Below are 15,751 nucleotides of genomic sequence, written 5' to 3' on the forward strand. Positions count from 1 at the left end.
TTCACCCAACTTATTGTGGGAAGCTTGAGGAAGGCTACCCGAAACGTTTGACCCAAGTTAAACAATTTAAAGGCAATGCTACCAAATACTAATTGAGTGTATGTAAACTTCTGACCCACTGGGAATGTGATGAAAGAAATAAAAGCTGAAATAAATCATTCTCTCTACTATTATTCTGACATTTCACATTCTTAAAATAAAGTGGTGATCCTAACTGACCTAGGAAAGGGAATTTTTACTAGGATTAAATGTCAGGAAATGTGAAAAACTGAGTTTAAATGTATTTGGCTAAGGTGTATGTAAACTTCCGACTTCAACTGTACATTTAGAATGAATTCAGTCAAGGAGCAAAAGGAACATTTTCGCTCCTCCAACTACTGAGGTAACCCTTAATATGGGTCTTATACATGTGATGTAGCCTATTTGATGTGTGTATGTATACATTTGTGATGTGCTGTACATCAAATCAATTGCATGTGCTCTATTGCTCTGAATTTTCTCTCAATTGATAATATTGGAAGAAAAAGTCAAACAAATTAAAGATCTGTGTGGCTCTCTGAATGATTGTCTGAACTCAAAGTGGCCCCCTTGCAAAAAATAGTGAGTAACACTGGTTTAGACCATTTAATGTGTTTTAATAGTAGATACTGATGTATGTAGGTGAGTGGGTACTGCGTAGGTACATACCTCATCTGGGCTAGGGAGGAGTAGCCGGTGGTCTCCAGCTGTGTTCTCATCTCCTCCAGTTCTTCTTCTATTGCCCTCTTCTGTTCAGCCAGCTGCTTCACCTGTCCCATGGCCCCCTGGGACAGTGCTCCACTCACAGGTCCTCCAGACAGCACCCCCCGCCCACAGGCCATTCCAGAGTTCTGGTCAAGAAAGAGAGGAAAAGAGAGAGTTAGAGAGAGGGGTAACAGAATTACAGTTTCATAACATGAAAAAGGACTTGTTAGTCTGGGTACTGGTCTGCATCTGCTTAAGCTAATCGCTTTGTTATTGTCTTATTTGGCAAGGGAACAATGCAGTGTTGTTGAATACAGAAACAGTCTGGCAACCAGGCTGGAAGATTGTCAACATTAAGCTCTAAAGTACAAGGGGATGAGATAAGTGTTGGAAATCCCATACCTAGGGCAACAACATTGGAACATTGATACTGGAACATTGGTACATTGTGGGAGGCAACCAGTCTGTCTAGAGAGACTACGATGAGAGGCACAAGGCTAGTGTACAATTTAAGATTTAAAGGTAAAAAGTCACATGTACCTTAGTGGAGGCCAGGCTTTTGGCAGTCAGTTTATCCTCATCGTCTTCGATACTGTCTGAGAACTCATCAGTGCTGCCCTGTTCATCATCTCCCTCCTCCTCTTCCTCCGTGCTGAGCTCTGAAAACACAACAGCCAACCGATCAGAACAGACCCTTCCTCGTCCTTCTTTTCTCTCTCTGCCTCCCTTTGTCTCTCAACCTTTCCCCTACCAAGTTTGTCTATATCACACTCTACCACTCTCCCTCTAACTATTTTTCTTCCTCCCTCTTTCTCTACCTCTCTCTCTCCGCCTCTCTTTCCCTGGTCAGAATCAAATGTTATGTCAGGAGTAGACAGCCAAACATACACATTGAGCCCAGCCCAGCCATGGACAGGACAGCCCCTCTGTCTTCTGCCCAACCCTGTAGTGTGTGTGTCTGTTCACTCTGTGCTGGGGATATGGACACACACACTCTCCCTCTCTGTGGCGCTATGAGGCACGAAGTAATAACAACCACAAAGATCTATTTTTAACATTCTGTCATAGAGTGCATGTTCATGCTTTTACACTATGATTTGACAATTAGATGTTCAATGCTTATTTTTCGTTGTTGTAGTTTCACCATATTAAAATGACAATTCAATTACTTAAAATGAGGGACAGACGTAAATGAATCACTAATCACAGGAAATAAATAATAATCTTCAGAAATTACTTTGTCAAAGCTAAAATAGAACCAGGGGTTTACAATGATGGTGAAACATGGAGACATTTGGGGGTTAAGTGGGTTAAAATCTTCCTAGAGGTGACAGGGTTGACGGAGGAACATGTCAAAATGCTGAATTTTGGCACTTTAGCAAGTCTTTGTTCGAATAAAAAATCTGATTTATTGAATTTTCCATTTGGTCTCTATTTAATATAAAACGGCTTTAAAATGTTCAATATTGGTGCCCAATTCCTACTTAAAATATCAAAGGGACGCAAAAGGCACCCATTTGGTGGAATGACCCTACTGTGTGCATTCTTTGCATAACAACGCACCTCTGCCTCCGTTTAGACCGAAGATAATGAAATCTTCTATGGAAGAGTCTTATGGGAGAGATTATTCTTGGTAAAACATTTTTTGTTGAACTGCCTATAACTCACTTATAACCCTTGGCATTGTGTATTAGGGTAGGGTGGGTCAAAAGATATAAGGGGGCCGGGGGGAGAGTTGGCTGAGGGACAATGAAGACCAGATCAAGTGTAAGACAAAACTCCTTCACTGCAAGGCTGTTTATTCAGCCTACAGAACAGCAGCACTTGGCCATTTTAGACAAGAGATGGTGTGTCCTACACTATGACAGAGCTATTCGTCTGAAGGAGGTCATACAGGTAACTGCCAAAATAAAGGAAACACCAACATAAAGGGTCTTAGTAGGGCGTTGGGCCACCACGAGCCACCACAACCGCTTCAATGCGCCTTGGAATAGATTCTACAAGTGTCTGGAACTCTATTGGAGGGATGCGACACCATTCTTCCTTGAGAAATTCCGTCATTTGGTGGTTTGTTGATGCTGGTGGTAAACGCTGTCTCAGGTGCCGCTCTAGAATCTCCCATAGGTGTTCAATTGGGTTGAGATCTGGTGATTGAGACAGACACACACCTACACCCTTTAAACCCCCTATGTTCCTTTGAGACCCCTCTTTCAATGTCACTGGGATCTCTTCTTCTAGCAATGGTAGCAAAATAATGGGCAACTGGGAATTTTTATAAACGACCCTAAGCATGATGGGAAGTTCATTGCCTAATTAACTCAGGAACCACACCTGTGTGGAAGCACCTGCTTTCAAAATACTTTGCATCCCTCATTTACTTGTTTTTGATTTATTTTGGCGGTTACCTGTATGTACAATAGAAGCATCTCTCTGAGCACGTTATGAAATGGTATATTCATGTAATTATAGTTGAATGCTATATAATTACATGATATTACAGTTAAATCATGACATATAAACCAATTTTCATTGGAGGACATCTCCGTGTCGTCCTTACCAGAGCCTCTGGTGGTGATGGTGAGACACACATGAAGCACACAGATCCAGACCGTGCAGACATGTGATGTGCAAAATTCACAGGAGGCTGTTAAGGGGAAAACGGCTCATAATAATGACCGGAACAGAGCTAATGGACTGGCATCAAACACCTGCAAACCATGTTTGATGTATTTGATACGGTCCACTAATTCCACTCCAGCCATTACCAGGAGCCCGTCCTCCCCAATTAAGGTGCCACCAACCTCCTGTGGTATCTGTATATACCTTATATAATCTATCCTGTTAGATATAATGTTTGGAAATCATTACTAGTGTGAGGCAGAAGGACTGTTTCACATAACATAATCAGTATAGTATATTTTCTTATACCTAAGAGTAAGTGACTTACCTGTGTCAAAGATGTCAATCCACATCACAGTAAACTAGCCATGCAAACATGCTGGGATGCCATGCACGTGGCAGAGAAGTCATAGGTTAACGACAGAGATGGTAGTGTAACTCCCTAAAAACATGAGAGATCTCTTTCTTCTGTGAAAGAAAATGTGTTTTATAAGGATATTCTTAGAATATGTGTGAGCGTGTGTGAGAGCATGCGTGTGTGTGTGTGTGTGTGTGTGTGTGTGTGTGTGTGTGTGTGTGTGTGTGTGGGCAGTAATGTTTAAGAGTGTGTTTTGAACACAGAGACTATGGAGACAGAATGTAGAGACAGAGGTGACTCTTCAGACAGGGATGAGAAAAGCACATGATCACCACTTTCTCTTTCTTTCACCTCAGGGATCAGACAGAACACCCGTTATCTGTTCTCTCTCCTAGTTGGGGGAGAAGGGAGGGTTTGTTGTATTGGATAAGGGGGCAAAAGGGGAGAGGGAATCCAGTCCCCAATTCAAAGAAAAAAATCCTTTGAACAAAAAAAAAAAAACAGGAAATATTTTATTTACTTTCCATTTCAAAGTACAAAAAAATGTGGGTTTCATCACCCCAAATCTTAATTGAAAATTCCTTCACTAATCCCAAAATCCGTAAAGCTAATCAATCTGGACCAATCGAATCTGGAATGATACTAGGTATAATCTTATTATCATGTCTTTATCACATCGTATGTGATCGCTACAAAGTCTATCAATAAACGCAAGAAATAGGCCTGCAATCTAAGATACCTGGGTTGTGGGGTATCGACGAGGGATAACAAGGTTAACAAATAACTAAGATAAGGATTCTTACTTTGTTAAGAAAACACTATTGACTACTCACCTAGTGGTCCATGCCTCGTCTTTGAGACTAAGAATAACTATGAGCAAATGATAGAATCTTTAAAACCTGTGGAATGGAGATCTGCGGAGGAATTCTAACTACTTGGCCATCCTTTTGATTTCAGCTAATATATCTTGGGCCTGCATACGGTATGTACACAAAGATGGTATTAAATAATAAGATGGATGACTTGAAGACATTTACTGTAAGGCATGAGCTGGACTGTCTACACAACACATCACATTACCGTAAGGCTGGACACATTGACACCGAGAGACACAGTACAATACAAAATAGCATTACAGAACAGCCGCACTGCAAAGCAATACGCAGGCAGGTTGTAAAAACAATACAAACACAACAATTCAAAACACACTCACAGAATATATTAATAATAATAAATAATAAAACATCTGAGTTGCACATTGCCACTTCATACAGTAATTAAAACAACCCCAAAAACGTGTTGGTGGTTAGAACAGGCATCGGTTATTGTGTGGTGTCTGTGTCATCCAAAGAGGAACAAAGTTGCCCATAGTCACTGATCTTAGGCCAGTATTAAGTGTTTGGATGACTAATGGTTAAGGTTAGGATTTAGGTGAATGTAAACTGATCCTAGATCTGCACCTAAGGGCAACTTCTACCTGCAGTGCATTTGTCTGACTCGTTGGTGCAGTGGCTAGACAGAATATCCTGCCGAATTAGTAACAGTGCCCCTGGTAGCCCTGGAGGCCAGTCCCTGCCCGTCCCCACCTCCAAAGTCAGACTGCCTCTTAGCTGCCCTCTCCAGTGCCAGGGCGGTCTTCCGGGTCCTGGCTAGGACCTCCTCCAGCTGCCCTCGGAGTGCCTGAACAGAGTCCAGTTCGGTGTGCAGGGCCCGGGTCTTCTCTGAGCTGCTGAGAGAGGGGCAATGACACCACACACAAACATCCTCAAACACGGATTCTGGTTTTAACAGTTGCTACTAGCCTACTACTGTATGCAGCAATGTGTACTGACACTAGCTTACACTGTCCACAAATGTGTGTATTTGTAGGCACCCAGGTGTGTGTATTTGTAGATGTGTTTATTCTTGGCCTCAGTGAAGGCCTCTGTGGCCATCTCCTACCTGTTTCCTCTGGCCTGGATGTGGCTCAGACTCTGGTATAGCCTCTTCTCTGCCCTCAGAGCATCGTTCAGCCTGTGGTACTCACTGACCAACTGCTCCAATACACTCTGACAGAGAGGTTGGGAAAAGGAAAGGGAGAGTGAGATAAACATTATAAACACACGCTCCACTCAGTAGGCACCAGACCTTAATTGTCATTGTTAATGTTGTAGACAATAAAGAATTTCAGCGGAGAGGGATACCTGGTGGTCAGTGTTGGAGGGCTCCCTGGCTACTACTCCTGGGGCCAGGATCTTAAATCTATCTCCCTGCTTCTGGGCCTGCTCCTGGGCCTGAGCTAGAGCTGAACGCAGGGCTGAAATCTCCAGCTGAGCCTCCTTCTCCTTCTTCCTGACCAGCTGCAGCTCCTCCCGAATGGCCTGTACCTCTTCTGCCCCCTCTGGTGTGGAGAGCTCCATGCTCTCCTTCTGGCTCTGCATCAGACTCTGGGTGGGGAGGAGTAGGAGAGTTAGGGTGTGTGTGTGTGTGTGTGTGTGTGTGTGTGTGTGTGTGTGTGTGGTGTGTGTGTGTGTGTGTGTGTGTGTGTGTGTGTGTGTGTGTGTGTGTGTGTGTGTGTGTGTGTGTGTTGTCATCCAGTGTCCCAGAATTCACCTGGATAAAAGCCTCTTTCTCCTTCAGCAGGTCCTGCAGTCGCTCTGCCTCTCCCATTCTCTCCTTCTCCCTCTCCTTCCGGAGCTCACCCATCTCCCGTTCCTGTGACGACAGCTGCCTGCGCAGCTCCTGAAGCTGGCCCGTCCGCTCGTCAATCACTTGAGAGAGCCTATCAGAGCAGTCCTGAGAGAGGAGGTCGGAGGGAGAAAAGAGAGATTCTGAAATCGACTGTCACTTTATATGTTACGTCCATTCTATCATAAATGTTTCCATTTCTATAATAGACTATTGGATTTTTCTTAGTAATGTTGGGCTGAGTACACTGTACAGCTGGCATAAGCTCATCATTCATATTCTCAGAGACAGGTCCTAGATCAGCGGGTGTGTGTGTGTGTGTGTGTGTGTGTGTGTGTGGTACCTGTATGTACTGGTCCTTAGTGCTGATGGTGCTGAGCAGATCCTGGACCTGTGCTTGGTGTTCGTGGCTCTGGCGGCTGCGGTCTGACAGCAGTTCCTGAAACAGTTTCTCCTTCAGCGCGAGGCGAGCCTTCAGCTCCTCCACCACCCCACTGGGGCCTGCCTGGACCTTAGCCAGGAGGGCTGCCGTGAGGTCCTACACACACATAGGAGAACACAAAACAAACACACACACACGTCAGTATATCTGTCGTTTTGGGAGGGGTCAGAAATAAGAGCAGGTTTTTCCTCATTGGACTAGTTGGAGGTTGTTAAAGCATTGCAAGTCATTAATATCAGCCAACAATGAAAAACTTCAACAATGGACTAGTGGAGAAACTTGTGTCCTTTGGTTACAAGAACAAACAGAATGCAAACTGGTGGTACAGCCAGTCCTTACTAGTGTGACCTATCTGAGCTGTTGATCTAGCTTAGCGCACGCATGTTTTGTGTATGTGTTTGTATTTGTGCGTATGTGTTTGTATTTGTGCGTATGTGTTTGTATTTGTGTGTTTACCTGTGTCTCCTGGCTGCGTGTCTGCAGGGCAGTCTGTAGCTGGCTGATGAGCGTGTCTCTCTCTCTTAGAGTGCTCTTCTCTCTCTCCTCACTCTGCTGCTGGAGCCACTGCAGGTTCCTGTGAGCTTCTGCTGCCTGCTCCACATCCAGCTCCTTACCCCGCACCAACGCATCCAGACTCTATCACACGCAAATAGTAAAAACATGTCAATGTATATAGATGTACCGTGTGTGAGAGTGGGTGTATGCTCACGGTTGCTCGAGGTATCGTCCTTTAGTGTGTGCGTTTGTACCGTGATGGTCTCCTCGTTGTTGGACAGTATACAGCGCAGTCTCTCCAGGTCTCGCTCCTTCTCTCTAAGGGCCAGCTGTAGTTTCCTCACCTGCTCCTCCCTCTCCTCCAGACCACTGAACTTCTCATCTATAGACCGCTGGACAGAGAAAGAGATCATCAATCGTTATGATTAGTCTGTCTATCTATCTATCTATCTATCTATCTATCTATCTATCTATCTATCTATCTATCTATCTATCTATCTATCTATCTATCTATCTATCTATCTATCTATCTATCTATCTATCTATCTATCTATCTATCTATCTATCTATCTATCTATCTATCTATCTATCTATCTATCTACACCCACCCACCCATCCATCCAGTAAGTGTCCTTACCTCCAATGCCCTGTCCCTGTCTCTGATGCGTTCTCTCAGTTTGTCCAGCAGAGCATCTCTGGGTTTGGAGCTGTCTGCTGATTCCAGGAGTTCAGAGTACTCCTACAAAGGGTGAGGGAGATAGGTTCAGTGTGTGTGTGTGTGTGTGTGTGTGTGTATGTGGGGGGGGGGGGGGGGGGGGGGTTTATGTCTCTCACCTGTAGCTGCCTCTCCTTGTCCTGAAGGGAGTGTTTGAGCTGGGTGATGTTCTTGTCTCTCTCCTGAACTTCTGTACGTCTCTCCGCCTTACTCTCCTCCAGCTGAGCCTCTTTAGCCCGCAGCTCAAAGCCAGACTGAGCCAGGGCACTGCGCAAGTCCTACAGTGGGACAGAGGATAAGTTACACACACCACCTACATCATTGCTACAGGGGTCCACACACACACACACACACACACACACACACACACACACACACACACACACACACACACACACACACACACACACACACACACACACACACACACACACACACACACACACACACACGCACCTGGTTGTGTTTGTCGGTGACCTCCCTGTGCTGCAGTGCCTCCTTTAGGTCAGAGTGGAGTCTGTCTTTAGCTCTGCTTAGGTCCTCAGCCTGACTCTGGCTCTTTCTCTGGGCTCTCTGACTGGCCTCCAGCTCCAGACCCAGGGTGAACAGAGAGCTCTGTAACCCCACCAACTCACCCTGAAGCTGGGCTAAACTCGCACCCTCACTGCCCCCCTCTGGAGCCTAGGAGAGAGGACCAAACAATCAAATCCACTGGGGTTAGACTGAGCCGTTGTTGCTCCTAGACGTTACCACTTCACAATAACAGCATCTATCTATCTATCTATCTATCTATCTATCTATCTATCTATCTATCTATCTATCTATCTATCTATCTATCTATCTATCTATCTATCTATCTATCTATCTATCTATCTATCTATCTATCTATCTATCTATCTATCTATCTATCTATCTATCTATCTATCTATCTATCTATCTATCTATCTATCTATCTATCTATCTATCTATCTATCTATCTATCTATCTATCTATCTGTTGGGTTATTATGGCCCTTTATTAACTGGCATGCTGCTGAGTGCTTGTCTGGACCTGTCTGGGGTGTGAGGTCTCACCTCAGTGTGTGTGATCTGGTTGCGGTGGGCCATCTCTCTCAGCTTACACAGTGTGGCGTTCTGCCCCTCAATTAGCTGGTACAGCTCCTCGGCCTGAAGAGGACATAGGGAATATTCTGCAAATCCCTACTGAGTGTGTACTCAAATGTAGTCCCCTGGGCTGCGTCTCAGAACGGTTCTGGGGCAGCAATGTAACCTCAGTGTAGACCACACATACCTCGTTATCCTTGGTACTGACAGAATCGGTCAGGCATTGGATGGTGCGCTCCTGGTTCTGAGCTCCCTGGCGGATGGAACGCAGTTCACACTCCATCTCAATGAGCTTCTCATGCAACTTCTGGAGAGGGAGGGAGGAGGGAGGGAGGGGATGAATAAGTAGAGAGAGAGCGAGACAAAGGGACAAGAAAGTGGCCGTGTGTGTGTTTGTTTGTATGTATGGTATGCGTTTGATGTATAGATGGGTAATGTCTCTCTGTAGCCGTACCGCGTTGTTGGCTTCGCTCTCCTGGCTCTTGGTCTGCAGGGACTGGACCTGCAGCTGGGCCTTCTGCAGCTCACTGACACACTGACCTGCTGCACACTCATACTGGTTCAACTGGCTCTGCTGCTCCTCGATCAGAGTCTGGAACACACACAGGGGTTAACACACACACACACATTACAGTCCACATATACCGAATCTCGCTTCGCTCTCAAATGAACACTATGGCAGAGATAGAGACAATAGTTTGGCACAGTATTGCTATCCAACCGCTCTAGCCAGACCTGAGAGACACATCTGTATAAGGAAAAGGAACAATGCACTGAGCTGGGCTGTTGGTGACTGTACTTTCCAAACCAAATGTTCTGTTCACCCATCTTTGTATGCCGTTAAAAGCAGATCCATCCTGCGGATATTCTCTCGAGAGCTCCCTGTGTTTTCCTGTGTATGTTAAGTGCTCTGTGGTGCCCCTAACGTAACTTACGTAACCAGTGTGTCACCATCTCCCTTACAGCACTCACATCCTATATTTATAGGTTTACACTACACTACGGGAGGAAATCCCACAACACACACACACGTAAGTAATATAAATAAGTTAAATCCCTGTTAGAATGGGAACACAGGCTAGATGTATGTGGATTGATATGAGCTGGCAAGATCTTCTTATACTGTAATACATACAGTAGAGGTCCAAAGAGCTACAGTAGACTATAGATACTTACAGGTCCAAGCCAAAAACATACTACATAGCCATAGTCCAGGCCATTTGAGTATCACGGAGAGATACTGCACATGCCATAGAAATAGAATTACTTTGAATTAGAAAGTCCATTCTAGTAATTATATGCCTATGGTACATGCTATAATATAATGACATCCACTAGCCTGGTCTGACATTGCGCGGTAGTATGAGGGTTTGCTGCCTCCGAGGCTTATTGCTGCTGTGAAAATAGGCCAATAGTGGTGCCACTCCACTCCACGTCCCCCCATGCGCTAACCTAGTTTAGTGAACAGGGCTGGGGCTGGCTGAGGCCTGAAATCACATTCACATTTAGGAATGCTCCTAAATCAGACACAGACACTGCCTGAATCTCTGTCCCAGACTATTACCTACTGAGGCTCACAGAGGATCTAGATGATTGTAATTTGAGCGCGCATAGAGCTACAAAGCACCCAATGAACCTTCATTTTATTCCAGAGGATGCTTACATATCTTCTGTATACAGTGTTTGCTCTTCATTTCATGGACCTTGGTTAGACTGCAAGGCAACATGACATGAGGCAGCCTACTCTCTTTTTTGCAGTAATACATTGAGCTTTAAGTACAGAGATACAGCTTTAAGAGTCCGGGATGAAACTTGATTATGGAAAGAGAACCTGGATTTGTCAACACAGTTCTCACCACTCAGCAGATTTCTATAGCAGCCCCAAGGCAAATACCTGCTATTTGCAAGGAATTATCTGAGGATATACACTGAGTATGGAAAACAGTGAGACATCCAGGTGAAAGCTATGATCCCTTATTGATGTCACTTGTTAAAGCCACTTCAAACCAGTGTAGATGAAGAGGAGGAGACAGGTTAAAGAAGGATTTTTAAGCCTTGAGACAATTGAGACATGGATTGTGTATGTGTGCCATTCAGAGGGTGAACGGGCAAGACAAAAAATGTGTCTTTGAACGAGGTACAGTAGTAGGTGCCAGGAGCACCGGTTTTGTGTCAAGAACTGGGGGGGCGCAACTCAATATTAGTAAGGCGTTCCTAATGTTTGGTATACTGTAGATAGATCATACACAGTACCTCAGGTTCTACAGATGTAGGATCTTAATTTGATCACACTGTTGTGACAAATTTAAAACATGTATTGTATTCAAGGTTTATAAAGGCTTCTGAAGTTAGTCATTTCCAGTTTGGAAAATTTCAGACTTGATCTTCCCTTTTGAAAAATGTATTAACCTCTACAAACATTTCCATAAATTATAATTCACATTTCCTGTTGATGCAGGATTATTTTCCTGCTGTAGCAAACTGGCTCAAATGAAGTACCTCTGTACTGTGAAGATGACAATATCATTCTAGGTTTGTTAATGTGCCTCTGTGGTTGGCCAACCATGACAGCACCACTCTCTGAGCACACTCACTCATTTAGTATGGCTGACTGGCCTGAGGGCTCTACATGAGAATCCCTCACTGCTTTTAACACACAGACACACAAACAAAACACACATCTGAAGGATTGTATGATGTGCATTTTAAGCATGTAGACACCTGAGTCACACAATGATCTCACAGACACAGCCCGCACATATACACACATGGATGCAAGTGCTACGGAGCGCACATCCTCTGTGCATCCTCCCTGGAGAGGGAGAGGGGGGAGGGAGAGGTTAAAGTGATGTAGATGGACAGCTGGATTATCCAGCTAACTAGCCCGGAGTGTGGTGAGATCACGGAATGTTCTCACGGTTGGGAGCACTGTGTGCTGAATTCACAGATAACTAACTAACCTTCTGGAATAGTCTCCATATTCTGAGATTTGTATATCTGTAGATGATTAAAATATGCTACAAAAATGTTTGTAGTAAAATAAGGTATCCTATTGAAATAAATACAAAAAATCATTTGATTTCAGTTACTGCTCCAGAAGCTAAAAAATGGGAACTACAGAGCAGTGGTGAACCAATGGCCAGAGCTGACTGGAGAGCTGCAGTGTTATACCTGGTGGGGGCGTGGGGGAGGACACTCATGATACAGATCCTCCCACAGCTCCTCCATCTCAGCCAGGTCCAGACCCCCATCTATCCCTCCATCCAGCCTGATCAGAGGGGCTTCCAGGTCGGGCACATTCAGACCTCCATACAGCAACCCCAAGGCCGGCTCATGGAAGCTCATTCTGGAGCCTCCGCTGCTGGGGCTCTGTCTGTTGAGTACAGGCAGTCTGCTTCCCTTGGGGCTCTGGACTGGCCGGTACACACAGTTCTGGACCAGGCAGAGGGCCAGTGAGAGGCGGGTGGCCGACCTTAGTGGAGTCTCCTCGGAGAGGGAGTCGGAGAACCGATCATCCAGGGGGTCCTGGGGATACTCTAGCCCCTCGTCCCCATCTTGGATTGCAGACAGCTGGGTAGATTCTCCGGCTATGTCCAGGGAGTCTATAGAGGGGCTGGAGCTGGCTCGGCCCACCAGGGTACGGTCGCTGTCCGAAGCCCGGTGCGTAGGGTTGGACCCAGGGATCAGAGTGAGCGAGGAGAGGGTCCCCTCTGGATCTTTCTCCCCTCCTCTTCCTCCTCCACTTGCACGTCCTCCTCCAATCACGCTGACCGAATACCTCGTCGATGGGTCACAGGAAATACTCCGTGCCAACTTCCTGGGTACTTTACACACAGCCTCGTAGTCTGAATCTGCCACTCGCCACGCCGTGCACCCTCGGCACTTCCTGGGTGAACGCGTGACAGTCCCACAGCGCTGTGACCCCACAGCTGTCAACTCTGACGTAGGCCCTGCGCATTGAGGGGGATGCCCATGATGATGATGGTGACCCCCGAACTCTAACCCCTCCTCAGCCCAGGACTCATACAAAGAGTACACCAAGTCCTCCTGGAGCAGGGCACAGTACTTAGCATGGGTCAGACCAGACATGTCCACCATACCATCCCCCTGTACCCTTCCTCCCCCTCCTCCCGTATCCCCAGGCCCAGTAACGGCCCCTCCACCACCGCCTCCATCCTCCCTGTTGGTCTTCCGGTAGAGGCCACCGATGAGGCCCCGTAGCCGGTGTTTCTCCTGGAGCAGCCTCTGCAGCCGTTCAATGGACAGAGCCTCCACCCGGGCAATCACCGTGTCAAACCGATACATGCGGTCCAGTATGAAGGCACACTTAGAGCAGGCGAACTCGCCGCGGCCGTCGCGGATCAGCTCTCGCCCCAGGGCGTGGGACAGGAGCACCTGCAGGTTGAGTTTGGAGGCGGGGTGGAAGATCCATCGCCGTTGGTTACCGCAGAGCTCCCTCGCGCAGATACGACACGCCTCCTTCATTCTGATGTCCAGCATTCCACACACACACAGTCGAGACGGAGGTCATTCACCTAAGCTTGGTGTTTTGTGTGAAGACTTTAGTCTAATGCAGAAAACACCTTTATTTTGTATGATAAACAGGAACCTTTGTATTAAACTTCCATTTTCCTGAAGATGAATGAATGGCGTTCCCATATCCCCAGAGTTCTTCCACTGACGTCACCTCTGATGCTCCTTGGAGGGGTTGAGGTCCCGGTTGCTGTTAAGTGTTGTATAAATAATAAATAACATTTGATTGACAGAGGTGATTGACATGATGCGATGCTGTTATTAGCCCCAGTATGACTGCTCATCCATCAACATCTGTGTATTAAATCATTTATTAAGGTGTGAATATAGGCATATTGCATGTAACAGTCCTCTTTTCTGTTTCTCTCTCTTCAGAAGAGATGCAAAACAAATAGCAGCCATGTGGTTTCAGACAAATAAATACCACTAAAATTCAATATAAACAACAGATAGAGAGTCATTGGAGAAACTCAAATATTGTTACTGTTACGCAGCAAGCAAGAGATGCTCACAAAATACAATCCTCTAGATAGAATGCCATTTTTCTCTCTTCATATTCTGCCAGAGTTGCTGTTTCCATAGGAGTATAAAGACGTTGGATGGATTCTAATAGCATATTTCTTCTTTGAGCAGCAGATGGCAGCCAGCAAATCGTCCAGTATCCTTGGTCACCGATTCTGTTGCATTCCGTAATGGAAATTTTGATGCAATGACTTAAATCCGAAAGGGAAATATAAAGTCACTCTGGTGTTATATTCCCTAAATACACACGAGCCTTTCCTCCTTTCGCTCCCGGTTGTTTCATTTCGCGTTTCCCAACACAAGAAAAACACGCGTACGTTCCGCTGCATCACTTGGTTTGCCTGTCATGGGAGGCTCCCGCTGTCAGGTTGATCATCAACGGTAGACTACCACCGTATCCCTTTAACCAAACACCGGCACTGCTGAGAAATGACACACGAAAGCAATTATCTCGGTAGCGGCAAATCAGGTCCTCCGCAATCCCTTGACATTCATTCTTGATTTATTCTATCAACGGTGAAGATGGCGCGCTTCAGCCCAGCAGTATTGTAGATCCTTTAGGCAGATAATGATGTGGCAACGTTGTAGCACTGGTCAGAACGGCTGCAGCGGCGGAGCGCACCATCTCATGCATTAGGGGTGCTAAAATATCTAACCGTCTATATCAAGATATTAAAAAGTAGTCCTATATGACATGATAATACCGGTTTTACTGTTATATAATAAGAAGTTCATTTAAAGCTAAAATTCGATCAATTTTGTCAATGTTGAATAAAATATTTTGATAATCTACAAAATGTCACCCGGGGTGTTATTAGTTATTTTGGTCCAGTCAACACTAAACTTTGTATTCGCTTCATTGAACAGGTGAAATGCATTAGTGTTTGCATAAACTCTTACACGATGTAAAGCAGTAGATATATTTTAAATAATAATAAAAGATAATAACATTATTTTCTCTAAATTTGGTCATAATAACCACAGGTTAGGGCTCCTGAGTGGCGCAGTGGTCTAAGGCACTGTATCTCAGTGTAAAAGGCGTCACTACAGTCCTTGGTTCGAATCCAGGCTGACTCACATCTGGCTGTGATTGGGAGTTCCATAGGGCGGTGGACAATTGGCCCAGCATCACTGGGATAGGCCATCATTGTAAATAGGAATTTGTTCTTAACTCTCTTGCCTAGTTAAATAAAGGTTAAAATAATATACACTGCTCAAAAAAATAAAGGGAACACTTAAACAACACAATGTAACTCCAAGTCAATCACACTTCTGTGAAATCAAACTGTCCACTTAGGAAGCAACACTGATTGACAATAAATTTCACATGCTGTTGTGCAAATGGAATAGAGAAGTGGAAATTATAGGCAATTAGCAAGACACCCCCAATAACGGAGTGGTTCTGCAGGTGGTGACCAAAGACCAGTTCCTATGCTTCCTGGCTGATGTTTTGGTCACTTTTGAATGCTGGCGGTGCTTTCACTCTAGTGGTAGCATGAGACGGAGTCTACAACCCACACAGGTGGCTCAGGTAGTGCAGCTCATCCAGGATGGCACATCAATGCGAGCTGTGG

General features: G+C 45.4%; 1 protein-coding gene across 10 annotated transcripts in view; it reads right to left on the minus strand.

The window, feature by feature from the left end:
* The window catches only part of LOC106600560 (myomegalin), an 82,614-nt gene that overhangs the window by 20,245 nt on the left and 46,618 nt on the right, over positions 1-15,751 (minus strand). For 8 of the 10 annotated variants that reach the window (XM_014192013.3, XM_082973535.1, XM_014192018.3 and 5 more), the window contains exons 1-16: positions 12,294-14,755; positions 9,577-9,714; positions 9,310-9,429; positions 9,093-9,185; positions 8,476-8,700; positions 8,139-8,297; positions 7,942-8,043; positions 7,559-7,696; positions 7,266-7,445; positions 6,711-6,905; positions 6,293-6,475; positions 5,884-6,126; positions 5,642-5,748; positions 5,287-5,429; positions 1,264-1,382; positions 688-869 (exon numbers count right to left, since the gene is read on the minus strand). In XM_014192013.3, coding sequence (XP_014047488.3) covers positions 688-869; positions 1,264-1,382; positions 5,287-5,429; positions 5,642-5,748; positions 5,884-6,126; positions 6,293-6,475; positions 6,711-6,905; positions 7,266-7,445; positions 7,559-7,696; positions 7,942-8,043; positions 8,139-8,297; positions 8,476-8,700; positions 9,093-9,185; positions 9,310-9,429; positions 9,577-9,714; positions 12,294-13,622 — 3,656 coding nt within the window. In that variant the 5' untranslated portion in view covers positions 13,623-14,755. Of the gene's footprint in view, positions 1-687; positions 870-1,263; positions 1,383-5,286; positions 5,430-5,641; positions 5,749-5,883; positions 6,127-6,292; positions 6,476-6,710; positions 6,906-7,265; positions 7,446-7,558; positions 7,697-7,941; positions 8,044-8,138; positions 8,298-8,475; positions 8,701-9,092; positions 9,186-9,309; positions 9,430-9,576; positions 9,715-12,293; positions 14,756-15,751 lie in introns of those variants that run through there. The other 2 variants (XM_014192012.3, XM_014192019.3) reach the window with 2 other exon arrangements.

This window comes from Salmo salar, chromosome 03 (genome assembly GCF_965601325.2).
Source record: "Salmo salar chromosome 03, fSalSal1, whole genome shotgun sequence".
NCBI lineage: Eukaryota > Metazoa > Chordata > Actinopteri > Salmoniformes > Salmonidae > Salmo > Salmo salar.